This window comes from Eleginops maclovinus, chromosome 5, assembly GCF_036324505.1.
Source record: "Eleginops maclovinus isolate JMC-PN-2008 ecotype Puerto Natales chromosome 5, JC_Emac_rtc_rv5, whole genome shotgun sequence".
Classification (NCBI taxonomy): domain Eukaryota; kingdom Metazoa; phylum Chordata; class Actinopteri; order Perciformes; family Eleginopidae; genus Eleginops; species Eleginops maclovinus.
The window spans coordinates 27,246,219-27,274,125 of NC_086353.1; the positions used below are offsets into that span (position 1 = coordinate 27,246,219).

The following is a 27,907-nucleotide window of genomic DNA, read 5'->3' on the forward strand; positions in this document are numbered from 1 at the left end:
ATATCAACAACAAAAAGCTTTTCATTTTGTTGTTCTCACTCTGTTCTTAGAAATGACTTGAACCAACAGAATACCGATAGCTACTTTTTTTTGGCGGATGCTTTTATCCAAATCAACTTGAAAATGTTGAAAACGATTGTGTGATTTGCACCTCTGCAGAACAACACTGCAGTTCCCAAAGCCAAACTACTCTATGTAGTGCGAGCCCTGCCTATGAGTGTGTGTGTATTCACGCATATTTGTGTGTGTGTGATTTGCATTAAAGGTGCAAGAGAAAAACAGCAAGGATCCAATATCTATGTTTTGAAAAATAAGATAAGATATACTTCATGGATCCCAATTTGGGAAATATTTTCGTCACAGCAGACAAGACATAGAGAGACATACTGTAAGACATTGCACATGATTGAGAAGTAAAAAAAACCAGAAATACATATGAGCAGGAGAAGATACCCAGAACAGTATATTCATTTTATATACGGTATACGTATATATACAGTGGGGCAAAAAAGTATTTAGTCAGCCACCAATTGTGCAAGTTCTCCCATTTAAAAAGATGAGAGAGGCCTGTAATTGTTATCATAGGTATACCTCAACTATGAGAGACAAAACGAGAAAAGAAATCCAGAAAATCACATTGTAGGATTTTTAAAGAATTTATTTCAAATTGTTGTGGAAAATAAGTATTTGGTCAATAACAAAAGTTCATCTCAATACTTTGTTATATACCCTTTGTTGGCAATGACAGAGGTCAAACGTTTTCTGTAAGTCTTCACAAGGTTTTCACACACTGTTGCTGGTATTTTGGCCCATTCCTCCATGCAGATCTCCTCTAAAGCAGTGATGTTTTGGGGCTGTCGCTGGGCAACACGGACTTTCAACTCCCTCCAAAGATTTTCTATGGGGTTGAGATCTGGAGACTGGCTAGGCCACTCCAGGACCTTGAAATGCTTCTTACGAAGCCACTCCTTCATTGCCCTGGCGGTGTGTTTGGGATCATTGTCATGCTGAAAGACCCAGCCACGCTTCATCTTCAGTGCCCTTGCTGATGGAAGGAGGTTTTCACTCAAAATCTCACGATACATGGCCCCATTCATTCTTTCCTTTACACGGATCAGTCGTCCTGGTCCCTTTGCAGAAAAACAGCCCCAAAGCATGATGTTTCCACCCCCATGCTTCACAGTAGGTATGGTGTTCTTTGGATGCAACTCTGCATTCTTTCTCCTCCAAACACGACCAGTTGAGTTTTTACCAAAAAGTTCTATTTTGGTTTCATCTGACCATATGACATTCTCCCAATCCTCTTCTGGATCATCCAACTGCCCTCTAGCAAACTTCAGACGGGCCTGGACATGTACTGGCTTAAGCAGGGGGACACGTCTGGAACTGCAGGATTTAAGTCCCTGGCGGCGTAATGTGTTACTGATGGTAGCCTCTGTTACTTTGGTCCCAGCTCTCTGCAGGTCATTCACTAGGTCCCCCCGTGTGGTTCTGGGATTTTTGCTCACTGTTCTTGTGATCATTTTGACCCCACGGGGTGAGATCTTTCATGGAGCCCCAGATCGAGGGAGATTAGCAGTGGTCTTGTATGTCTTCCATTTTCTAATAATTGCTCCCACAGTTGATTTCTTCACACCAAGCTGCTTACCTATTGCAGATTCAGTTTTCCCAGCCTGGTGCAGGTCTACAATTTTGTCTCTGGTCTCCTTTGCCAGCTCTTTGGTCTTGGCCATAGTGGAGTTTGGAGTATGACTGTTTGAGGTTGTGGACAGGTGTGTTTTATACTGATAACGAGTTCAAAAAGGTGCCATTAATACAGGTAACAAGTGGAGGACAGAGGAGCCTCTTAAAGAAGAAGTTACAGGTCTGTGAGAGCCAGAAATCTTGCTTGTTTGTAGGTGACCAAATACTTATTTTACCGAGGAGTTTACCAATTAATTCATTAAAAATCCTACAATGTGATTTCCTGGATTTTTTTTTCTCATTTTGTCTCTCATAGTTGAGGTATACCTATGATTAAAAATTACAGGCCTCTCTCATCTTTTTAAATGGGAGAACTTGCACAATTGGTGGCTGACTAAATACTTTTTTGCCCCACTGTATATATACAGTATATACATTAAACATGTCATCTATTCAAACCAAAAACTTAAATGATTCACAGGTAGACAGGTTGACAGGCAGACAGGTTAACAGGTAGACAGGTTAGCAGGTAGACAGGTTAACAGGTAGACAGGTTAACAGGTTCACAGGTAGACAGGTCCACAGGCAGACCTGTAACTATTAGACTACTGCAACAGTGTCAGTTTTGCAATCCAATTTTCTCCAAGAAATTAGTTTGAATGATTCCTGTCAGAGATGTTAGCAGGAGGGGGGGGGGGGAGTTATTGTTGTGCCACTGCTATTGATCACCAGCAGTCCTCTATCCAGACTGTTTACTACAGAACAAGACATTCCTCTTCTGTCTGTATCATTCTGGGTTCCTTACATTGAAGGATTTCTTCTTCTTCTTTTGTTCTTAATCTGTCCTTGGAATGTTTAAAAATCAGTAACTGGCCAGATTTAGAAACTTTAATTTATGATAATTTGCATTCTAGCATGTAGCTGTTATTGATTTATCCAGGGAAACTTTAGAAAAGTAGAACACACCCAGTGCGCCCCATAGCCGGTGGTGACCGGGTGGACGAGGGTTCACAGGAGAACAGGAGGAGAGAGAGAGAGAGAGAGAGAGAGAGAGAGAGAGAGAGAGAGAGAGAGAGAGCTTCAGCAATATACTCTACAGCAAGCAAATCTGTGTGTATGTGTGTGTGTGTGTGTGTGTGTGTGTGTGTGTGTGTGTGTGTGTGTGTGTGTGTATGTGCTGCCATAACCAAGCCAAGCAGGGATGAAGAATGAGGAGGGCACTGAAGGAGCCAGGTGTTCAAAACAAAACACACACACACACACACACACACACACACACACTCTTACTCTGTCATTCTCTACAAAGCTGGCTGGGATCTAAGGCTGCACTTGTTTTGCGTGACAAGGCTACGGGTTTAAACGCTCTGCAGATGTTTTTATTACGACGACATGAAGGAGACGTTGCTACAGAGCCCGGTGGGGGGTCTGTAGCAACGCCCCCGAACATATCGTCTTTCTATTAAACTAATATCTTCAACCCTTCTTTAAAAACGTTCTTTAAAAGAAAGTTTGGTTTGCAGACTTTATTTAACTTTCTGCATCCACAGAAGCAATATTTGACAAGATCATTATGGAATAAAGCAGCTACAGGGGCAGCATGGTGGACGTGTGATGGTGATGTATGGCTCACAGCTTGATGTGTTTGGTTGGTTCTTGGTCTGAAAAATGATGGACTCTCTTGGCTTCCAACTGTTCTCCAGTCTAGACTGTTCCGTTCACATAGTTCAAGATGATGAAAATAAACAATCAAGACTGCTCTGTAAATTGTGAGTGTTCTCAAGAAACCCAATATTGTTGTCCAGGTTTCAAATCTGTAGTGGATATAATAAGTGAAAGCATCAGTTTTATATTTATAGGAGGGGAAATGTTCTTACTCCTCTATATCCCATTCAGTTTCCCAAGCTGAGCTGTTGCAATGGCCAATCTTCTCCTCACTTCCAGTCTGAGCTGCACTTCTTTTCTAACATGGACCTGAGGAAGACAAAAGGCTCTACTTTCCCATCAACTTCAATATAAAGAAAATATAATAATGACTTTATAGTGTGAGTGTCAAAAAAACAGATGTCGAGCTGCAGAGTCTCCTAATCATTTCATTTTCTAGAGTCTTGGTGGCTTCAGTTCAGACAGTAGAACACTTCCAAGTCTCTGAAGCGCCAAGTTGTTCCTCCGGTTATCACTTCATGATGAATGCAGCGACTCCTCGTTCCCTCCAGCACCGTGGGGACTCGCCAGGAGGCTCCTGGCCATGTGGCAGACTGAGTGCTTCATTGCAAAGTCATTTTTTACTCCATTGACCAGAGCCCTGAAAGAATATTGTTTTGAGCCAGAACAACAAACTGCAGAGCCCCTGCAGTGCCCCCGAAAGCTATTTTAAAGACTATTTATACACAAAATATAAATATCGAAGAAACTGAGTACAGTAAAGTTCAATAAAATATATGACAAATGCTGTATTTAAAGTGGAGAGCTGTGCAGATTTCAAAAGAGGTAGTGCGGAGAAGCAAAGATGGAACTGTAATGACAGGATAACACTGCAGTCACACACACTGGTACAAAGTAGCAGCTCTCTGGCCTCTCATGAAGCTGTAGCTGTGTGTGTGTGTGTGTGTGTGTGTGTGTGTGTGTGTGTGTGTGTGTGTGTGTGTGTGTGTGTGTGTGTGTGTGTGTGTGTGTGTGTGTGTGTGTGTGTGTGTGTGTGTGTGTGTGTGTGTGTGTGTGTACTCTGTTCTGAATAAACTTCTGTACAGACATAAGGAACATGTTCATTCGTGTTGTACAGTTTGTTATTAAAGGTACCAGATTTTTTTTCTCACAGTGCTCGTTGTTATAACTGTTTTAATACAGTGGTGTGTGTCTGTATGTGTACATTTGTTTCCCTGAAATGCGATCAGGATGTAGGAATGCATGTGCTGCATGCCTGTGTGTGTCCTTCGGGCAGTATTGGACTACTGAGAGCAGAATAACTTGGATCTGAATTCAAAACCCCTTTGGCACAACAAACACTGACACTGACACTGTCGGAGAAACCAGCAAATGATGGTTTTATAATGTATTCTTTGACAGACACACACACACACACACACACACACACACATACACACACAGTAATTGTTTCATGTGCTGTATGGTTATGTGAAAACTGAGATCCCACTTTCGGTTTCCTTGGCGCTGGCGGAGATGTTGCCCTGGCTGAGACCTCTGAAAGCCTGAACCGCTCCTCAGTGTGCAAGCTCATGTCCAACAGATGCCTTCTGTTCGTTTAGTTGTTGACCATGTCACATAGTATCATTTTCTAACAGTGTACCAATAATGTGGAAACACCTTAGTGAGGTAAATACATTTTGCATTGAGCGATTATCTTTAAGAAAAGTTGTGCTTATCCTGAGGAGCAGGCGTTGTTGTGTCTGATATATCATCACTCTGGAAACATCAGAATATATTCAGTCTTGTCTTGGTGAGCTCAGAGCCATCTGTTGGTAATGAGAAAAAGAAAAACGGCTTCCAATCATGACACCAATGTGTTTATTTTCTTCCTCGTTAAGCCTGATGATATCCGTGTGATATATATTTTTCGCTATTGTGAACAAATACCATGAGCAGAAAAAAGCCAGGGATCCCTGTTCCTCCATAGGGGCCATATTCTGCTCATGTTCAGGTCCATGTTAGTATCGTGGGCCTCTACTGTGATATGCTACATGACATGTTATACTTAAATACTGAAGTATCTGAATCATCCTCTGTGTGAAGAGAGACTGTCTGCTCTGTTGTGATTGGTCAACCACTTTGAGATTTCCAGCCCCTTAGCCTATCATGTATAACAAGTTGGAGCGCTAGCCAATAGCAGTGCTAATGTTACATAGTGATGACATTATGTTACAGAAGTAAACAAAGGAGTCCATTGGAGGCGCTTCAGAGAGGCAGTGGGGGGGCAGTGTGTGGGAGAGAAATTCCCTCTGAATGAGACTTACAACTAGGCCTTCAGTAGTGTCTTACCTGAAAATAAATCCACCTCTTAATACCATTACTATGACGTCATAGAAACCATTAATACTATACAGAAACACAGTATACACGTAACAGGGCACTGCATCACTGACAGGTATCTAATGTAGCTGAATGAATGCCATTACTAAAGCAAGAAGCCCAAATAACACAATTCAACAAGTCTCCTTTCACTGCAGCCACAGAACCTCACACATCATCTCTAGCAGCATAAAATGACACAAATATATAAGTCATTACCAGTGATGGGCAAGTTACTTCCAAAATGTAATACAGTACATATGACTTATTACTGTCTTTTTAAAGGAATAAGTTACATTACATTATTACTGTCTCTGAAGTGTAATACGTTACACTACTTTTGCGTTACTTTGAGTTACTTTCACCAAAATAACAGCTAAAGTATGGCTTTAAATGCTAAAATGTAGTTTATTGCAGCTCATTAATTAAAGCTATCCATCTGGCAGTACATGCTGAACAATAGGGAAAGAGCTAGAAAATAAACTCATGCTCCGTTTAAGTGTCCTGAATAATATGTGATACCGGTAACATGACGTCTCTGTGTGTTATTAATAACATGTTAGTGGAGCCTCTGCACGGCCCTGTGACCTGCTGTATATGAACGAGTCTCTATGGCAGCGTTAGCTCACCTTGTCATTGGTGTGTTAACGGGGATTTGAGCTTTCTAAAAGCCAGCGATTCCACAGAGGACAGAGGCTGCATATCTTCAACACTCTGCCACGAGTCTCTGAACTTCTCGGGGTTCAAGCAGCAGACCCAGAGAAAGTTACCTTCTGTTGCTTTGGCCTGCGCGCACTCCTCTATTATTCTTTTCTTTTCTCCGAGCCTGCAGCTCTGCATCTTGAATCTGTTTCTGCAGCTCTCCATTGTGAATCTGTTTCTGCAACCCTCTTAACCAACAGTAAACAGGCTTACTGAGTTACTATTCTACCTGCACAATTATTTCTCTGGTGTCAGAATGTCTCTTGATGTTTGTGAATTCTTAGAAACAAAACACCACATCATTTCAGGTTAAAATGTGTTGCAACTGCATTACTGAGAATTGTAACAGGTATTATATTACCCAAACTTCAGAAGTAATGCGTTATATTACTGCGTTACAGCAAAAAATACATTACTGTAACTCCGTGACTTTTGTAACGCGTTACACCAACACTGGTCCTTATAGCCTTTACTCACAAATACGTTGATATTTGGACATCAAATCCATTCTCCTTTTCTTTCTTCAAGAAGAGTTCAGTTACTCTGTTGTACAGATTATCTGATTTTACTGTTCCAATAATAAGTCTATCGCCATGGAGGCTAAGAGTCCAGTCTGTCCATTTTTGTTTCTGGCTTAAAACCATCGTGGAGCTCAGTTTCCCTGCACACTTGTTCGTTAAGCCGTGATTTGGTGTCTCGCCGCTGCTTTGTTTAGACAACTGAAGTTTGCAAGCTACTAACACCAAGTCAGTCAGTTGTGAATATCAGGCATTGCCAGTGTTACAGTTTGCAGTGCTCCTCGGATGCTGAGAGCCAAGGTAGCACTGTAGTTAGTGAGTTGGAAGTGGCAAACAAACCCTTTCAAACTAAATAAATGTCTCCTGCACTGTCAGCCATTGGGGGTTGAAAAAACTGCTTTAAAATCTAAACGCAAATATATTACCTTTTTGCTAAGGATGCTACAGATGTGGTGTATCCAGCATGTCGCTAACGCTACACACACTACTGTTTGCTAGCTCTGACAATCCAATAAAAGGACGTGAAAATGCTGACATCATCGTACGCCTGCTAGATGACCCTGTTGTCGCCAACTTGAAATCTTATTGGTCAATGCAACTGTTTCATTGCCACTTGTTTTAAGCTACAAAGCCTGCACTGTTGATTCTGAAGGCCTCAGGAAGATGTATTTGACTCAGCAACACATTCTGACTGAAATATGATGGATAAAAGCTCTGTCATTACCAACCATTACCGGACGCAGTGCAGCGGAAACCAACACAGAGAAAAGCTTTGCCATGAAGAGAATGGACTATTAGAAATAATTGAATACATGTTAATAGAAGAACTATATTAAATGGTTAGTCAGGGATTCTGATCAGAGAAGGCCTTGCTGGCTCTGGCGGCCTACCACTGCAAACACCTATAGAACACACTACAGGAGAGGGAAAACCCCCATAAGCATAATAGGGCCTCTTTAGTGTATGTGTACAAAAAAGCCTAATTTTTCAAATAATATTAAAAATGCTATAAAAATCAAGCATTTTGATAATGTTGCACACAGTGAGTGGAAGTTTTCTTAACTGAATGAACTGTCTCAGGTAGAGGACTCCATGTGACACAACCCTTGCTGCTGGAATGTGCAGAGTATGCCTTCAACCCAGTGGAGCGTGTCTGCTCTTGGATATTGCCCACATGTAGCAATAATCCTGTGTTGTTCCTGTTTCCCAGCAAACAGCACCAGGCTTTGTCTTTTTTTAATCCACGACATCACTCTGGGAGAGATAGTGGGGGTTGACTATTTAATTAAACATTCTACATCCATGGGATTTTCCATTAAACAGAGAATTGTGCCATGTTATTTTGGATGTGTTTGCATGAAGTTGCTGTACTCGGCTGTATATCCAGCCTGGAACTGCCAAAGCCCTTATGCAATGTGTACCCTACCCATACATCAAGGGGTGCTGCAAGGCACAGAACTTGTTGTGTGTTTAAAGTCGTAACTGAGTGTATTTCTCAACTCATGCATGTGAAAACATTATATGTAGAATGTGTTAGGTCCTGTTTGTTTTCCCTTTATATAATGAAACTACATATGTATATGTTATTTTAGAGAGAGAGGGCCAGAGCTGCATGTTGCATACTCAGCATCTCTATAAAGGCTCGGCCAAACAAGATAGCAGTTATTTTCCCGCAAATAACCAACATTGATTTCAGTTTCTCCCTCCTTGCTTGCAAATGTGAGAGATCAAGAGATTTAAAAAGGGATATAACACATTTTTATCTATAAAGCCAGCCACCATGGCAAGTGTCGCTAATGAAATGCTGTTTTTTTCAACAACTAATTACATTCTTTTGGTTCGGCTTATTTATATGGAAAGCAAGGCCGGGGCGCATTATCTGTCTGGGCCAAACACACACAGAGACTCCTAAACACAAATATGCACACAGAGTAGGGGCATTTAACATTAAGAAGATACTAAATGCCAAGGTTACCAAATCAATACACATTTGATTTTGCTCTCTGTTTGTTGTTGTGGTCTCTCTCTCACACACACACACATGCACGCACGCACACACAGATACACATCATACCTCACATAGTTCAAAAACTTGGACCTAGTTCTCTCAATCACAAATCACTGATAAAGAAGATTTGATGTGGAATTTAATCAAACTTTTAGAGGGATGAAGAGAGATGGGTTGGGGTTGGTACTTCCCTCAGGCACAGCCGTCAAAAAGCTGAATCCTGAGTATGTGTGTGTGTGTGTGTGTGTGTGTGTGTGTGTGTGTGTGTGTGTGTGTGTGTGTGTGTGTGTGTGTGTGTGTGTCTGTGTCTGTGAGTGTGTGTGTGTGTGTGTGTGTGTCTGTGTGTGTGTGAGTGTGAGTGTGAGTGTGTGTGTGTGTGTGTGTGTGTGTGTGTGTGTGTGTGTGTGTGTGTGTGTGTGTGTGTGTGTGTGTGTGTGTGTGTGTGTGTGTGTGTTTGTGTGACTATTTTTGATTTTGGCAATTCAAACAAGTTCTTCCTTCAGCTGCTGTAACTCTTAGTCTACTGCAACCATTGGAAATGAGTTTACAGATGTATTTACTAGCTACTTAACAGATATGGATTTATAATACTGAACATAAATCAAATAATAAAGATATATATTATTAATAATACTTATTATAGGTTAAGCTACCCAGCTGTATATCAAGTCATTTAAACAGAAGAAGAACAAGAAGAAGGAGTCCTTACTGGTCCCACAAAGGAGAAATGTACAGTACATTCTGTATCTGACCCATCCTAGTGTTAGGAGCAGTCGGGTGCCAGATGTACGTCACCCGGGGAGCAGTATAGGGAACGGTGCCATGCTCAGGGACACCTCAGTAGAGGTTTCAGGGACTTGAACTGGTGACCTTCCAGTTCCCAAGTCCCTGCAGACTTCTCCACCAACCCCTAAGTTTACCAAGGGCAGCATTGACATTAATTAATTTATATTTATAATACGAAACTGTAATATTTTTTAACCTGATGTGGGCCACACTGCAAAGTATATTTGATACCAATATATTTGTACTTTTACTTGAGTACAGTTTGAAATGCAGGACTTTTACTTTTGTATTGTTACACTGTGGTATTCTTTCACTAAGGGATCTGAGTACTTCCTCCACCATCAGCAGACATCATCAAACTCCATCACTCAGTCATTTGGATTTGACTTGCTGCTGCTGTTGTCACTTTGATCCATTACTCAAATTCATCATTCCTTTTTCATTTATTGTTTTGGTTGTGTTCTTCCATAGGTTCTCCAATGCCCTCCCCCTCCTGTCCATCATCTGTCATTGACCCATCACATCCACAATCAGCCAATCCTCATGACAACCTGTTGTTAGGGGGCGTGGCTGAGCCAGACTCAGAGGAAGAGGAGGAGGAAGAGGAGGAGGAGGAAGGAGAAGAAGAGGAGTATGCAGCCAGATTGTACTTACCTGTAACTCATGGTAAAGGGATTTTACTTTGATTCTTTAGAAACCTTCTTAGAGAACACTTCACTACTAATCTGAATCACACCTTTTTCCTCACAATCACATCTGTCCTCATTTCCTCCCCCCTTTTGGAACTTGTATGTCTCAGTCTTACCACCCTGCAGCTTCACCTGCTTTGAATATTAAGTTATGCTCACATTGACTGATACTTTCTCTTCACTGGGCATGTTGTCAAAGAAGAGAACAGGTCTTCACTGAGCTGGTGGGTCACTAATATGCTGTGAGATTGAGACATCACATTTCAATTCATTCCAACCTTCACTCCACTCCTCTCCCTCACTTCCATTGTGACTGCTGTCTGACTCCACCATGTATAAGCTGTAGTTGTTTTTCATTTAGCTTGCTGATGATAAATGTTGAGATGGCAGAGGTTTGAGCTCCAGAGGACTTTCAGTGTGTCTCATTGCTTTGGTGGGAATCAGTCACTTTCTTCTTCTCTGTCACAGTTTCTCCCTGCCGTTTATTGCCTATTTGTTTCCAACTCCACCCTCCTTTCATGTGTGCCTCTGTGTTTCTTCACACAACACCCACAAATGACCTGCTGTCAGAGTGATACTGACAGATACGATCACTTAATACACTAGTTAAGTGTGGGAGTCAGCAATCTATGAATGAGAGGTAAATAAAGATTGTTTGACTTTTACTATTTCAGTTTGCACAGAAAGAGGGTCTAAAAAAGTTATGCGGGGCATTTCGAAGCTGAACGTTATGAAAGAAAACAGCTGTTCAAGAAGTGGCACATTGTGTCTGCAGGAGGTTTATTCAGGAGTCTATTACAGTCCTGCAGACACTGTTAGTTGTTCCCTAAGTCTAACGGATAGTATTATATCCTCTTTAGTGCTCAAGGTAGTGTATGAAGAGATTAACATTGCATAGCAGCCAGATTCAACCGGTGAGATTGAACAATTCATCCTTCAGACATGTGTCGAGTAACATTGACTCTCCTGAACTTAGGAGTCCAAACCCCATGTTTCAGTACCTGGAAACAATCCACTCTTTAAACTATAAATTCCACAGATTAACATGCATGGCTGGATTTTGGGCTGGATCAATATTCTGGAGTGGTAATTGAAGTTAATTTTAACTAATTTTAACATGTCGGGCTACTTTGTTTTGGTCAGTAACTTCTAAACTCTGCGGACCACATTTTTCATCCTCATTTTAACAGTGGACACTTAAAGGTTAGACAGCTGCCATTTCTGATCGTAGTACAGCCATGAGAGCTGATTCCATCAGGCTGCTGCCGGTCGCTCTGCACATGGCAAACGTTGAGGATGAAACTCTAGTCTGGCTGTTTGAACCACACGACCACAGGGGCTGAGTTTGGTTCCAATCAGAGTGCTGATCTAAGACCTGTTTGCCTGTGGTGGTTGACAAGCACCAGATGCAGAGTCATGTTGGCTGGCCAATGACCCTGTATCAGTCCTCTCATAGTAAGGAGGTTGATAGGAAACATACTCTGATGGTTTGAAGAAAGGAACTTAGAAGAGAACCACAATTAGAGTCAGACTAGATCAGGAGAGGGGGCATGAAAGGAAGAAATAAGGAGGGAGGAGATTTCCAAGCAAGGAGAGTGAGAAAAAGAAAGACAGCCTCATGGAGTGATGGAAATAGAGAGACAGACAGACGTCTGCTCATATATACATTGCCTTCTAAACATAATCAGAAACAGCTCTGAAAGAGGGTCTTGGAATGGCTAAAAGGGTGTGCATGTGTGGCTGTTTGTGCAGATGCGTGTGGTCCTCATTTCCCAAAGCAGTCCCAGCCTGATCTAACCAGCCGACGTTCAGCCAAACATCTAAAATATCACTCTCACCACTTCCTGCACTTTTTAGACGTGCTTTTTTCTTTGTTCGCTTATATCACTCTGCATGCCTCCCTCCAGTTCTCTTTGCACCAGTGATTTTGTGGGAAGTCGAGCACTGAAGCAAAGGGGCCTTTAGCTTGTATTTTCCTGCACATAAACAAGTACAATCAAATGCAGAGACCACTGTTGTTAACTCCTTGTTTACATGAGCATGAAGCTGAGCAGGGGAGATACAGTGAGAGAACCAGTGTTGGAAGAACTACAAATATCCTTTACCTAAGTATAAGTACAAATGCTATGGTCCTAAAGTACTCCATTAAGTAGAAGTCCTGATTTTAAAATGTTACATAGGTAAAACTACAAAAGTATAAGCATCAAAATACAATTCAAGTACGAAAAGCCCATTTCACACAGTAGGGAAGTATTATCAGCTAAATGTACTTCAAGTATCAAAAGTCAACGTACAGAATTATATTATTGTGGTTATTATATTCTCCTGTTTTTATACCTGAAAGAACATTTCAGTAATGTAGTTTATCATGTGGAACAATTTAGATACATAAATACTAGGTAGATCAGTAGTACAGTAATACCACATCAGCTTATCATGTGTATTTATAAGTACAACGTAACTTGTAACTGTGAATGGTAAATACATGTAAGAGAGTAAAAAAATATATATTTCCCATTAAAAAAAATAGTAGCATTAAATGAAAATACTCAAGTAATGTACAAATATGTCAAAATATTACTTAATTACAATGCTTGAGTAAATGTACCCCACCTTCCAACCACTGGTGAGAAGGAAGGACTCATAATCCAGACCTTACTTCCCATTTTCCCTCAGATCACATGAGTTGACTGGCTGTTCACTGGGACAACTATTGATGTATGAATCATCAGAGACATGAAGCTTTACTTTCTGAAAGTGTGTCTCGCTGTTCTAAATAAGGGTTTCAGAGAAGAATCTACAAAACATCAAACCTGTGTAGATATTCCACATCCGGCCCATTCACACAGACTGCTGTGACTGCTGATAGGAGACATAGTGTGCCAAATACCTTCTCTAATAATGGCCCTTATTTAGCTCTACCTGAGAAAGCAAAAGGACCACAGCTGTTTCACATTAAAAGCCTCCCAGTGGATCAACGGGCATCTAATCTGTTTCCTGTTATATTTTAAACATGAAGCAGGGGAAACAAGCACGGATAAATGAACCACAATCAATAAAAAGTAAAGTAAAACTCATTCAAAATGAGAAACTGCACAAATTATCCAGTGAGCAGACTGGGCAATTATTTGAATACCATACCATATTCATGGTATCTTAAAACACATGCATGCATCCAAATTCTAAGTAGATCTATATTCATTGATCAAGAGATCTTAAGTTGTTCCTATTGGCTGAGACATTGCCCATGGTGATATCCCCAGAGAAGTACATTAAGTCACTTAGTATATATACGGATATCATCAACACTCTTTCAGCAAAGATGCATTCAACCAATAATACTGTCCAATAGTGAATATATTTGGGAAATGTAATTGATTTAATTAATTATTTGCTGAAAGATGTCAAGGTTTGTTTGTGACATTTTATGAAGTCATAAACAGGTTCTTAAAGATTTACTCATTCTGCATTCACCTCTGGAGGAGCAGAGAACCTGGAGATATACCAAAGCTGCTGAAGCTTAAGAGTACACAATGATGTGTGTGTCCCTGGATGTCTTCATGTTGCCTGACAACAGGAGAGTGTGAGGTGGGATGTTTATCTCACACACACACATGCACTCAAACACCTAGACACTTTGAGTTGTTGGTATATAAATCAGGATGAACACTGAGCCCTCTCTTTGTTCCCCCCCTCACAAGGTGGGGCTCTTGCAGGTTGTTGTGTTCTCACTGTGCCTCAGGCTCAGGCCGCCTTCTGTATTCTCCTTGTGTTCACCGCACCACTGCGTGGGTCTGGAGGATAAAAATGCATTGTTTTTGACAGAACAAATCCGAGATGGATGATGAACACACCCTGTGATATGGGTGTTGTGGTGACGGATCCTCACTGGAGGTGTAGAACCAGAGAAGCAGTCACATGTGTCTGTGGCTGCACATCGGCTTGATCACTTTATGAGACATCATAGTGATGCAAGTCCGTCTCTCACATTGAGAATATGTGTATTTATTTATTTTATTTATGTAGCATCAGTGGTGGATAGTAACTAATTGCATACTGTACTCTGAGATACTTTTACTTTACTTGAAAATGGTCATGAATTATGACATAACATTATGGATTAAGTAATAAAGTAGTTCTAAAAGTTATTACCAGCTGCAGAATTAAAATGATGTATTGACTCAGCAATTAGCGATATACAGTACTGTACGTTTTTCTGCAATAGCCATTCTTCATAATGAGTACATTTTACTTTTGGTGCTTTATCTTGATGCTACTACTTTTGTACCTTTATTTAAGTAACATAATGAACATAATGACTTTTACTCAGAGTATTCCTACATTGGGGTAATGCTACTTTTAGTTAAACTAAAGATCTTCTTCTCCCAACTCTGTGTACCATACCATTTTAGACGGACAGAAGGCTGTTTGTGGATCAAAAACATGTATAATCCTCAAAACTATAATTATGATCAGGTTCAGTTTTCAGGAGGATATGTAAATGTGAAACATGGAGAAGCTTTAGAATAAGGCGCCAAACACTAAGCAATATTATGTAAAGTATTTCTTGCTAACATTTAGACCTGGAAAGAGTTCATGAATTATACAGTAACATCTATAATCTGCAGAACACCTACCTAACAATGTCCCCTCAGATTCATTTCAGGTTAACCTTTAGTATAGATAAGGGATGGTACAGAGAGGAATTATATTGGAAATTATGTGAATAGTCAGACCAACTGCACAGGATCTGTTTTTCAATGAAAAGCCAGCATTAGCTCTGCAAAGTGTTTTAACCTGGCAGTGTCTTTAGTTTTAACACAAGTGAAAAAAGACGGTGTAATAGCTTGCCACTCCTCAACTCTCCCCGGGAGCAAAAAGACGCCATAGCCCCTCCACCACCCAGCCTCCAGATGCCTCGCAGACGCCAAAGCTATCAGCTGGAAGCGGAAAAAGGAACAGAAAACAGACAAGTTTCTTTTCAGTGGGGGGATGACGCCAAGGCTTATTGACAGCGTCTATACTGAAAGCAAAAGAGAGGTCAGACCGAGGCGGGGAGGGAAACAAGGATAACACTTAGTGCTTTTTACTTTGGGAGCAAGTAGGCAATTCTCCTTAACACCAGAACTAATCAATGGACCATTGAATGAGAGGGAGGGAGGAGGGAGGGAGAGAGAGACAGAAACATATTTCTCCTCAACACCAGACCTAATCAATGAATGCGATAGATGGAGGGAACGGAAAAAAAAGGAAGGGTCTTCTGTGACATGAATCAATGAGATGTAGATAGAGGATACAGTGGGGTCAAACTGCAGAACATATTTGTAAGAAAACTGAAAGACAACAGACAACGAGAGAAGAGTCAATGATTGATCAGGCTAATGAACCTCAGGCTGGTGGCTGGTATTTAAGCCTCAAACACACATGGAAAACAACACACACACACACACACACACACACACACACACACACACACACACACACACACACACACACACACACACACACACACACACACACACACAGCTCACGTCTGAGGCTGATTGCAGAATGGAGTCACTTAAGCAAATCAAAATGTTGTAGCCGACTCCATACAAGCAGACAGAGACAGGGCAGACAAAGAGGTAGAGTGGAAGGGAGTCTGTGTGTGTGTGTGTGTGTGTGTGTGTGTGTGTGTGTGTGTGTGTGTGTGTGTGTGTGTGTGTGTGTGTGTGTGTGTGTGTGTGTGTGTGTGTGTGTGTGTGTGTGTGTGTGTGTGTGTGTGTGTGTGTGTGTGTGTGTGTGTGTGTGTGTGTGTGTGTGTGTGTGTGTGTGTGTGTGTGTGTGTGTGTGTGTGTGTGTGTGTGTGTGTGTGTGGTGTGTGTGTGTGTGTGTGTGTGTGTGGGTGTGTATCACCATCCTGAATATGAAATGAGACACAGATGGAAGAATATTTTTAAAATAATTTACTACAACCCTTTTTGTCAGGGCCGAGACAGAAATAAGCTTCGTAATATCTATCAGACTAAAGTTCCTACATATCCACTGGACCTAGATTCTCAAAGTAGAAAATATAAATGTAATCAAAAAGCATTATAATGGCCAAACTTTTCTACAATATGAAATGTTCCACTAAATATAAGTTGGGTGTCCACTTCATTTTTTTTCATGATGGAAAAGTTGAGATCATGTGACATGGGCACGGCCATTAGAACTGAATAGGAGACAATAAGTCACAATTTGAGAGGATTTGTTTGTGAAAATTTGCCCTGTGGACCAAGGTAGGTAATATTTTATGAGACTGGATGGATTAACCCAGTTTGTTTTCTCAGTTCAAGTTTTTTATTCTGGATTCAGCCCTCATTGTTTTGAGTGTCTGCTTTTAGAAATCTTCAGCCTGTCCTTGTGATTGTGCCTGTTACCCCTGTGAGAGCTGGTTTCAGAGCAGGACAAGGGCTTGGACAGATACTGTAGGTTTAATGATAAAAGAAATAATTGAAACCGTACAACACATCCCAGATAAGTGTCTAATGTTTGAAACGTATATAATATGAGCCACTGCGGCTTTATGAAAGAAATGTTATACCCTCCATAAGGAATTAATGATGCAGAGAAAAGGGTGTCCTTACGACTAAGTGTGTTCAACATTTGTAACGATGCTAACATCTGCTACAGCATGTCTAAAGTATAGGGAGGCAAAATAAACAGTACTGCTAAGCAATCAAATACAAATGGAGGTAATTTTACCCCTATTAAAGTCCCTCTTGCATTCCTGATGTATTTTCCAGATGCACCTTCTTTATTGTTTCAAAGCGCTTTCATATATCATATCATATATAAATACCCATAACTCCAGGGTTACGTTGGCTTTGCTTCCGCTGTGTGGATTAGTGGGTTATGACCACAGACTGGGCCCAAGGACGCCGATTCACACACATATGCTGAATAGGCAAAGAGCTTACTATACATACACACATGGAACACATGGGCAGAGTATCAGCCGGCTCTACTGTAACCCTAACACTGCATGTGTCAGTTAAAAATGCCATTTCTGAGCCAGAATGAATGGAAGAGAATAATTATGTCATTTTCACATATTTTAAATGTTTTTGTTCTTTACACAACTCAGGAGAATGGATTACAACAATCCCTGTCAGCCTGCGTAGAAAAATATTCTCTGTTACCTGGGAACCTGTTCTTATTGAGGACGTCTCATCTGATGGAGGCAGAGCGATAAGAGACAAGTCAGCAAGTAAAGACTGCGTTGTTCACACAGTAAAAGCTCCTTGATATATTGCTCTTTGAAAAGAAATACCTGACCTGAGATGAAAGCAGAGCTCAGAGTAATTGTACTTAGAACATAGTTGTGTTATTCACAAAGTGAATGTGATGGCTTCAAATTCAGCTTTCTATATCTCGACAGCTTTCTTCATTCATAAAAATGACCCTCATGAACCAAACCTTTCCTGTGAGTGTTCCTCATCCTCTTCATTACAGTGCATCACATTACATTGCATTGAGCCTTCTGCCTTTGTACAAAGCAACTCACAATATGTGAAATAAACCATAGAGATTCAAACTCAGGACACTTCACCCAAAATTGCTCCTGTTGGGATTGCCCAAAGTATTGATGTATGTAAGTCGCTTTGGATAAAAGTGTCTAATAAGTGACATGTAATTTAACAAGAAAAGTGCAGATATATGCTCTGCAAACAAGCAGCATTGTCATTGCTGCTTTTTATTTATTTATTTTTTATAATGGCCAAGGTATAAGCGAAACAGGTGTTCCACCTCACCTCTATGGTGATGTTGTTGGTACATTGAGGACACTGAAACTACTTGGTTAGGGTAAGGGAAAGATCTGAATCAATATTTTAAAAAGATGAACCACATTGACTTGAGTCTCCAGTGCCACAGTCAGGTGAGGTGTGCAACCAGCCATCCACCACAACCTCCTCCAGATATGTGTCTGGCAGTACAACATCACAATGACTTGTGTCTTCAAGTTTCCAAAGCTCTAAAATGTGTGAAGAGGACCTTCTGGACTGAAGCTGAAGAAACGGTGTAGAAGTCTTTCTTGTGGGGACCCGGTCCCATGGGAGAAACACCTCTGATTGCATCACACGTATGACACACATAAACTTATAATAATACTCGTTATTAAGACTATACTTGTGTTGTTCAATACAGAAATATGTTTCCTCTGATAATTCAATAAAGCAAATGTGATTTCAAGATTGTTGCGAGAGCAAAAAAAGGGAAAGTGGTGGAAAACAAAGAGTAGGAAATATGTTGAGAAATAATGGTGGCTGTGAGGACAAAAGGGATAAAAATGAAAGAGTAAAATTGAAAAAGCAAAGGAAGACCTTGTGGCTTAGAGAAACCCAGTCTTCCATATTAATGACTTGGCCAGAGCTGGAGAGTAAAAACGGATCGAGGGGGAGAGAGGGAGAGAGGGGGAGAGAGAGGGCACCGAGAGCCGACTTGGCAGGAGAAAATGAATGAGAGAATGAGGGCGAGCGAGACAGAGAGGGAAGGGAGGGTGGATGAGGGGTCAGTGCACTGGTGCTACAATAAGGAGGGAGAAATGTGGAGGACTGATGAGAGGCTCTGTAAAGGCTGCAGCTGCCTCTACTAAATAACAGAGTGAAGGAGAGGATATGAAAGTGAGAGGCGGTCAGATAAGGAGGATGGCAGGAGTGGAGGGGGGGTGGTGGGAATATGTGGAGGGAGAGAAAGAGGATCGAGCCAATGTTGGATGGAAGGAAAGAGGAAGTGCAAATCACCAGAGAGGATATACCTATGGAAACCTTCCTCCATCACTACTCTGCCTGCTTTCGTCACAGACTGAAAGCCCCTTGGCCTCCTGCCTCTCCATTCTCAACCACATCATCTTTATTGGCAGTTTAGTTTTATTGGTAGTTAGCCGCATTGCCATTGCATTGAAGTACTTGAAAGGATTAACCAATTAAGGAACGTTTTTTCTGGAGTTGGACAGTGTACTTGGTATGACAAGGACATATCCTTTCCATACTATAAAGGTCAAGCACTTGTAGTTTATATCATGATTGTATTGACTTGAATTCAACCTGTTACCTTAGTTGCAGGAAATGTTACTCTTATTAAAAAATGTACCATCTGAATCAATCTTAAAAAATTGCATTTGTGCCTGTCTCTATGTGAAGAGAGCCTGTCCTCTGTTTAAAGAGCACATATCCTGCACATCTTCAGGTTCATATTAGTACTGTATGTAGTTTCTGTACTTTAAAGAGTCCTCTCCTGCTGATATTCAGGTGTATATCAGTGTGTAGTGTCTCTACTTTAAAGAGTCCTCTCCTGCTGATATTCAGGTGTATATCAGTGTGTAGTGTCTCTACTTTAAAGAGTCCTCTCCTGCTGATGTTCAGGTGTATATCAGTATGTAGTTTCTGTACTTTAAAGAGTCATCTCCTGCTGATGTTCAGGTGTATATCAGTATGTAGTGTCTCTACTTTAAAGAGTCCTCTCCTGCTGATGTTCAGGTGTATATCAGTATGTAGTGTCTCTACTTTAAAGAGTCCTCTCCTGATGATGTTCAGGTGTATATCAGTATGTGGTGTCTCTACTTTAAAGAGTCCTCTCCTGCTGATGTTCAGGTGTATATCAGTATGTAGTGTCTCTACTTTAAAGAGTCCTCTCCTGCTGATGTTCAGGTGTATATCAGTATGTAGTGTCTCTACTTTAAAGAGTCCTCTCCTGCTGATGTTCAGGTGTATATCAGTATGTAGTTTCTGTACTTTAAAGAGTCATCTCCTGCTGATGTTCAGGTGTATATCAGTATGTAGTGTCTCTACTTTAAAGAGTCCTCTCCTGCTGATGTTCAGGTGTATATCAGTATGTAGTGTCTCTACTTTAAAGAGTCCTCTCCTGCTGATGTTCAGGTGTATATCAGTATGTGGTGTCTCTACTTTAAAGAGTCCTCTCCTGCTGATGTTCAGGTGTATATCAGTATGTAGTTTCTGTACTTTAAAGAGTCCTCTCCTGCTGATGTTCAGGTGTATATCAGTATGTAGTGTCTCTACTTTAAAGAGTCCTCTCCTGCTGATGTTCAGGTGTATATGTAGTGTCTCTACTTTAAAGAGTCCTCTCCTGCTGATGTTCAGGTGTATATCAGTATGTAGCGTCTCTACTTTAAAGAGTCCTATCCTGATGATGTTCAGGTGTATATCAGTATGTAGCGTCTCTACTTTAAAGAGTCCTCTCTTGCTGATGTTCAGGTGTATATCAGTATATAGAGTGTCTACTTTAAAGAGTCCTCTCCTGCTGATGTTCAGGTGTATATCAGTATGTAGTTTCTGTACTTTAAAGAGTCCTCTCCTGCTGATGTTCAGGTGTATATCAGTATGTAGAGTCTCTACTTTAAAGAGTCCTCTCCTGCTGATATTCAGGTGTATATGTAGTGTCTCTACTTTAAAGAGTCCTCTCCTGCTGATGTTCAGGTGTATATGTAGTGTCTGTACTTTAAAGAGTCCTCTCCTGCTGACGTTCAGGTTTATATCAGTATGTAGTTTCTGTACTTTAAAGAGTCATCTCCTGCTGATGTTCAGGTGTATATCAGTATGTAGCGTCTCTACTTTAAAGAGTCCTCTCCTGATGATGTTCAGGTGTATATCAGTATGTAGCGTCTCTACTTTAAAGAGTCCTCTCCTGCTGATGTTCAGGTGTATATCAGTATATAGAGTGTCTACTTTAAAGAGTCCTCTCCTGCTGATGTTCAGGTGTATATCAGTATGTAGCGTCTCTACTTTAAAGAGTCCTCTCCTGATGATGTTCAGGTGTATATCAGTATGTAGCGTCTCTACTTTAAAGAGTCCTCTCCTGCTGATGTTCAGGTGTATATCAGTATATAGAGTGTCTACTTTAAAGAGTCCTCTCCTGCTGATGTTCAGGTGTATATCAGTATGTAGTGTCTCTACTTTAAAGAGTCCTCTCCTGCTGATGTTCAGGTGTATATCAGTATGTAGAGTCTCTACTTTAAAGAGTCCTCTCCTGCTGATGTTCAAGTGTATATCAGTATGTAGTGTCTCTACTTTAAAGAGTCCTCTCCTGCTGATGTTCAGGTGTATATCAGTATGTAGTGTCTCTACTTTAAAGAGTCCTTTCCTGCTGATGTTCAGGTGTATATCAGCATGTAGTGTCTCTACTTTAAAGAGTCCTCTCCTGCTGATGTTCAGGTGTATATCTGTATGTAGTGTCTCTACTTTAAAGAGTCCTCTCCTGCTGATGTTCAGGTGTATATCAGTATGTAGTGTCTCTACTTTAAATTAAGCAGACCATTTAGATGCACAAAAACCTATACACTACAGTAAAGGGAAAAACCCAGAGAGCACAACAGGGCCTCTTTCATAATACTAAATAGCTGAAATGACTCCTTTCATTATATATGTTTAAATCCCTCCATCAGGGTGGCTTGCTTTTTAGAGAAATACTGTGATTCTGATGCTCCCACTGAAAGGATTCTCTGTAAGTCTTGTTGAACCTGTTGTTAAGACAGCGTCCCCATCTCCCTCTCAAATTGCTGCCTCCCTTCTGTGCTGCATCCCATTGTGTTTTCATGTCATGTGTTCATCTTCCCTTCTTCCCTCTCCTTTCACTTGCCCCTAAAGCCTTCACATGTGTCACTTTTTGTTTCTTTCTCCGGGTCTTTGCTTGTCCAACCCCCCCCTCTTTTCTCTCTATGTCTCAGTCTTTTGAAAAGGTGATCCGTATTGTCAGGCGCAGCGGCCGTGAAAACACAGATTTTACAGCACACAAATGCAACACCAGGAGTTAAAGTGAACGGAGAACGTGCACCACCATCACACTGACACACACACACACACACACACACACACACACACACACACACACACACACACACACACACACACACACACACACACACACACACACACACACACACACACAAAGCGCTGTAGGCTTGCAGAGAATCAGTAATAAAGGCAGCTTGTAACATTTAAGCATCCACTCAAGAGATGATGTTCAATATTAACGTTTCAACTTGAAATATGAACATGTTCAATGATGCAGTATGTTTTTATGAGACAGGTTACCAATGTCACATTACAGTACATAAAAATAGATGTTATTTGCGCAGAATTCAGAGGTCTAAAGTTGCTTCTGTTGCCATGTTTTGATACAGTCCTCCTCATGACGTGAAGAGTGTGAGGTGTTTCAGGAGAAAGGTCAGACAAAATCCATGGCTGCTCAGTCTAGACCTGTCCATGCTCATCCCACCGCAAACTGTATCTGTATTGATTATTTAACGGCACATTTTTTTCAAGTTCACCTAACTGTGAACCTCTTGCAGTGTTTTATCTTCTGAACCAGTAAACTTACAGCTGCTCTTTCTGTAATCGTTGGCACTGGCTAGAAATACATCATATGAGGGTTAGTGAAAAATCATCAGGTGGTGTGCACATGAATCCACACTGGATCCAGAAGGCTGTCAAGCTGCTAGATGAATGGTGAATTGTGGACGGTATAACTGGCGCTGGATAGTTTCCTCTACACAAAATAATTTAAGCAATATATTACATAAGAATAACATTAACAAAGTAGTAATCTTAAATAAGGTGGTCAATAACTTCCATTATTAATCAATAAGGGTCATATAACACAAATAATCTGTTAATTGTAAACAATTCATATCAGACATTACAGGTACATGCCAGTGTCAAGATACAAATACAAAATCCAACACTTTTCTTTTTTTGTGTTCTATATTTTCCCCCTGGTGTGGGTCATGAGCATGGGGGGCTGCCTGCCCCACAGAGGCTTCCCTGGCTGGGGAGAGAGGCCTTCCTCCAACCCCTCTCCTGGCTGGAGTCCAGAGGTGGAATGAGTTTCCATGCTTCAGAAATCTTCAGTCTTAACTCCTCTACTGACCTGTTCCCTATGTCGATGAGCCTTTTACTTTTCCGCGCTCGTTTTCTCTCTTCCAGTTTGTTTTTATCTTTACACCCCTCACTCCTGCCCTTTGTCTTCCCTTTTGTCTTTCTCTCCTCGTTGCCTCTTGCTGCGCCTCTCTTTCACCTCCTCTGCACTCCTCTGATCATTGTTGTTGCTTCTGAAACTTTTAATTGACTCCTTGTGTCACCTCCTGTTCTTTCTGTGTCTCCTCTTGTTCGATGTTCCATCATGATTGGAGTTTAACAAAAACCCTGACTTGAACATCAACTGGACTTTCTTTGTTTTTTCTTTGTTTGTTCTTTTTCACCAATAGTTTTTTTTTTCTAACACTATTCACATTCATTTGTGTTTATACACTTGATTATGTTCTTTTCTGTGTCATCTGTGTTTCTGTTTTTCTGTGACTTCATTACTGCTTGTCATAATTGAACTATGGCCAACAGTCACCAAAAAGAGTAATTCAGGTCATGTTATTATACACACAAACACACACACACACACACACACACACACACTGACACATTCCGTCTCAAAACTATAATGAATTGTGCAATTACATGAAACTCTTTAGCTAGAAGGCTCAATAAAGAAATCAATAATTCTGAAATATTAAAGATAATCAAAATATACTAAAATGCTATATTTAAAATGTAGAAGCAGTACAAATAACTTCACATGCATTAAGTTAAACCATTAAAATACATAATACATATTATACAGGGGGTGGATTGCGTGTGTGGTGCTATTTTTAAGATCTCCATTTCTGTTCATTTACTGGGTTTTAAATGATGTTTTTAGAAAACAGAGCTGCTTTTTTCTAACTAAATTGTGAGTTAAGAGAAAAGGTCTGGAAACACTTTTGACTCTGTTTAGAGAGTGAGGGAGGGCAGTGATGCAGGAAGAGAATAAGTGCTGTGCACAAACAGACAGAGGGACCGACGTACAGTCATATGGACACGTGCAGTCGTAGTGAAGCTCGTCATCGCTCTGCCTCGACAAATAACCTCTTCCCTCAGCGACACCTCAGCTCACCGCTCCACTGAGATGGCAATTTACTGTGCACACATCACTCCATCACACTGATACACACACACGCACATGCAAATAGATATCACAGGGGACAGTAACCAGATTAGTTTGCGATTAGTTCAATCCTAGATGAGAGCGTATAAAAGACAATGCGTGTGTGTGTGTGCGTGCGTGCATGCGTGCATGGGTCGGTGTGTGGGTGTGTGTGTGTGTGTGTGTATGTGTATGACTGAGGGGTTTACACCTAGCTACAAACATGTTCCTTCAGTACAGTGAAAAATCTGAATGGTTGGCTTTAATTAAATGTATTATGTAACAAATGGCACGTAACTGTATTAGGTTAGTGAAAGCACTAATATATTAAGGTGAACCTAATATTTGTTGTTTAAACGTGATAAAGCTAACCTAATACAGTTATGTGAAGTGCTGACATAATACATTTAATTAAAATCAACTATTCCGTTTTTTCAGTGTACTGTAAGATCCCATAATACTTTAGTGTCACATAAAGTCTGACATTTCTCTTGCATCACAGCAGCTCTATTTCCAACTTCAACAATGACACATTTTTTATTCAGGATACAAGGGAACAGACTTTTGACATCACAATCACTGAAGAGAATCATGCTCAAGACCCTCTCACGTACATGTGACCTGCGGTTTATCTCTGTATTTAGTTTGAGGATGGACTGGTGCACAGGGCAGAGCTCCAGTCCTACTTCATTACATCGTGGGACCCTGTATCTCTGATTTGATGGAAATAGTTCATACTCTCTGTTAGAGCCTCTCTGTGCCTACAGAATGTAGACAGAGCAGTTTGAGGAGGATCATACAGTCGACACAGTGTTTGCCATTACTGAGGCCTTCTTTTGTCCAGTCAGCTCATTTTACTCTACAGTTGAAGCACACAGCGGGTCCTACTGGAAGCGTATAAAGAGCCCACAGGACACAACTAGATTATCATTATGACTGAAATATAAAAAGGTACTGGTAATCATCTTCTCCAACACAGGTGGAACATTGCTCTGAAGATCAGTGTCATTTGGATCCCAGGAAGAATAATCCTTGGTAAAACAATAAGCACATCATACATTCAACATGCATCTGTAAGGCATGATCTCCAGAGTCTGAGCATAGTGTCAATGAACTGGAAGATGAGCTTCCTAACGTCACATGCAGGACGACAGGTTGGACACTTGGTGTAATCAGGCTTTGAATAAAGCTGTTGACTTAATTAAACAAAATCCATGCTGATGAGCCTCAGATCAGCCAATAGATCTGACACGTAGTATGTATTTTCGTGATGTCGTCAATTGAATGGTGATAGTGGATGGTTTACTTCATTACAGCTTTATAAAGTTAAATAAAGTAGAGGCATACTAACTACTTTCTATAGATGACATATGCATGCTATATGTGGAGGTAAGCTCTCTCAGACCCGCATAATTAATGGTCATCAACTTCATGTGTTGAAGCGGCTTCTGTTTTTGGTATTAATCAAGTATAAAAGTGAGTCAAAGAGAGTTTAGAGAACGTTGTCATTTTCAAACAAAGCATGATGTAATTAATGTAAACACATTGTTCGTCTGCTTAGTATTAGGGAAGGTTTTTCCAATATCATTTTAAAAGTTTGCTACATCATAAGAACATTCTCTTGTTAACCTTTTTATTTGTGAGGGTCCTCAGCTGTATCAATCTCCATCCAAGAATATTTCCCCTAGCATCAACACCATGGAAACATTTTGAGGGAGCATTTCATTCGATTCTGAAATGCTAAATTGTGAATGCGGACTTCCTGTGTACGCTGTAGCTGTCAGTATTCCACAGTACGCTGTGTGGAGGAAATGATACCTCCCGTACAATTGAAAGAAACTTCTTTCCTCAAGCGATGATTTCATCTCTTTCCACTCCAGCGGTTCCATCGGCCTCCTCTTTGATTTGCATTCCTTTATCAGCTCTTTCAGGTCTGTCGTCTCTCCTTCTCTTCACTCTGTCTCTCTCTCATCTCTTTTCTCAATCTTTTTTCCTTTCTGCTAAAATAAGACAAACACGCTCTAAAGCAACTAAAAGTCAAGTGTGTTTTGGAGGAAGTTCACTGTGTGTGTGTGTGTGTGTGTGTGTGTGTGTGTGTGTGTGTGTGTGTGTGTGTGTGTGTGTGTGTGTGTGTGTGTGTGTGTGTGTGTGTGTGTGTGTGTGTGTGTGTGTGTGTGTGTGTGTGTGTGTGTGTGTGTGTGTGTGAGGAATTGTCTGCCTTCTTCTCTGAGTTGCAGCCTGCAGGTTTGCATAGTAGTAATAGTCCCTCCCTCCTCCTTATTTTTCAAACATAAGAAAATAGATTTTTGACTTAAATTTGTTCACCTTTTGCATATTAGAGTATCAAAATACACAACTTTAAAATATTGATTTTATATTAAAAAACATTCCCGACATACATGTTTATGTTTTATATAAATAATCAGACAGCCATGTTACACCTTGCAGTCATGCTTGGGTAAACCGTGACCAATGGCTGCATGATGCTTCAGGAAGATCCTGGATACGAACAGAAGAAAGGATATTTAGAGAAGAGAACATGCAATACTGGCAACTGAAATTGAATAATTTATGTAAAATTTGAAGGCCAATCTCGTTATGACCCTAAAATAACTGCTGAACGGGCTCTTTTTAAATACTTTGCTTTTTTGAGAGTAATTCATGATATAGAACATTTGCAGCTGAAGACACACAAACACATAAATGCTGTCATTATGCAAACAACAACGACAAGTCTTTGGTGGCGGCTATAATGCTTGTCGCTGTCAGTGTGCAGGCTGAACTGATGACTCCTGTGTTTTGCTGCCTGCGGCTGCTGTTTGGGAGGCTTCATGTCTCAGGTGGGTGTCGCTTGGTGGGGCACAGGCGCTGTCCCTGCAGATGCTGGCGCTTCAGTGAAACAGCACCACCCCTAGCAATGTTGTTCTTTCCTCTGTAACAGTTTCTGGTTGTCTTTAGAAATGTTTTGGTTATACTTGTTGAATCTGCCCGAGCAAAAATGATCACCAGAGTCTTGCACAGGCTGCTAACTTGACGTCTGTGACTGCTAACAGTAGCCATGTGGATGTTCACCTTCAAATAGATTTGGGAGTGTGGCTTTGGAGGTTGATAAAGAATAGCTTGTTGACGTTCTCACAAGTTTGAGGGACTTTTGGAGCTAGTGTTGCTAGCTTCTTGGATAATGACTACCCGGTTTACTCCTGCTGGCTACTCTAATGGAACTCACCCTAGGTTTGAAAAGTTAGACTTAGATTTTGCACAGATTTCTCAATATTTTTTTCACCCTTCAAAATCACAATTTGAAACTGGAATCTGACAATAATTTTTGTCTTGAATAGTATAGAATTTGTATAGAAAGTGTGTGTCCCAGACATTAAGACACTCAAAGCAGGAGTCAGTCTGATCCCCCCCTTTTAAGTAGCCAGGTTGGACTCCTACACACACACACATCACTGCTGAGGATACACACACACACACACACACACACACACACACACACACACACA

General features: G+C 40.8%; 1 protein-coding gene across 3 annotated transcripts in view; it reads left to right on the forward strand.

The window, feature by feature from the left end:
* LOC134864628 (teneurin-3) overlaps positions 1–27,907 on the forward strand; it is a 294,448-nt gene that overhangs the window by 154,055 nt on the left and 112,486 nt on the right. For all 3 annotated transcript variants that reach the window (XM_063883759.1, XM_063883760.1, XM_063883761.1), the window contains exon 8: positions 10,192–10,386. In XM_063883759.1, coding sequence (XP_063739829.1) covers positions 10,192–10,386 — 195 coding nt within the window. The remainder of the gene's footprint in view (positions 1–10,191; positions 10,387–27,907) is intronic.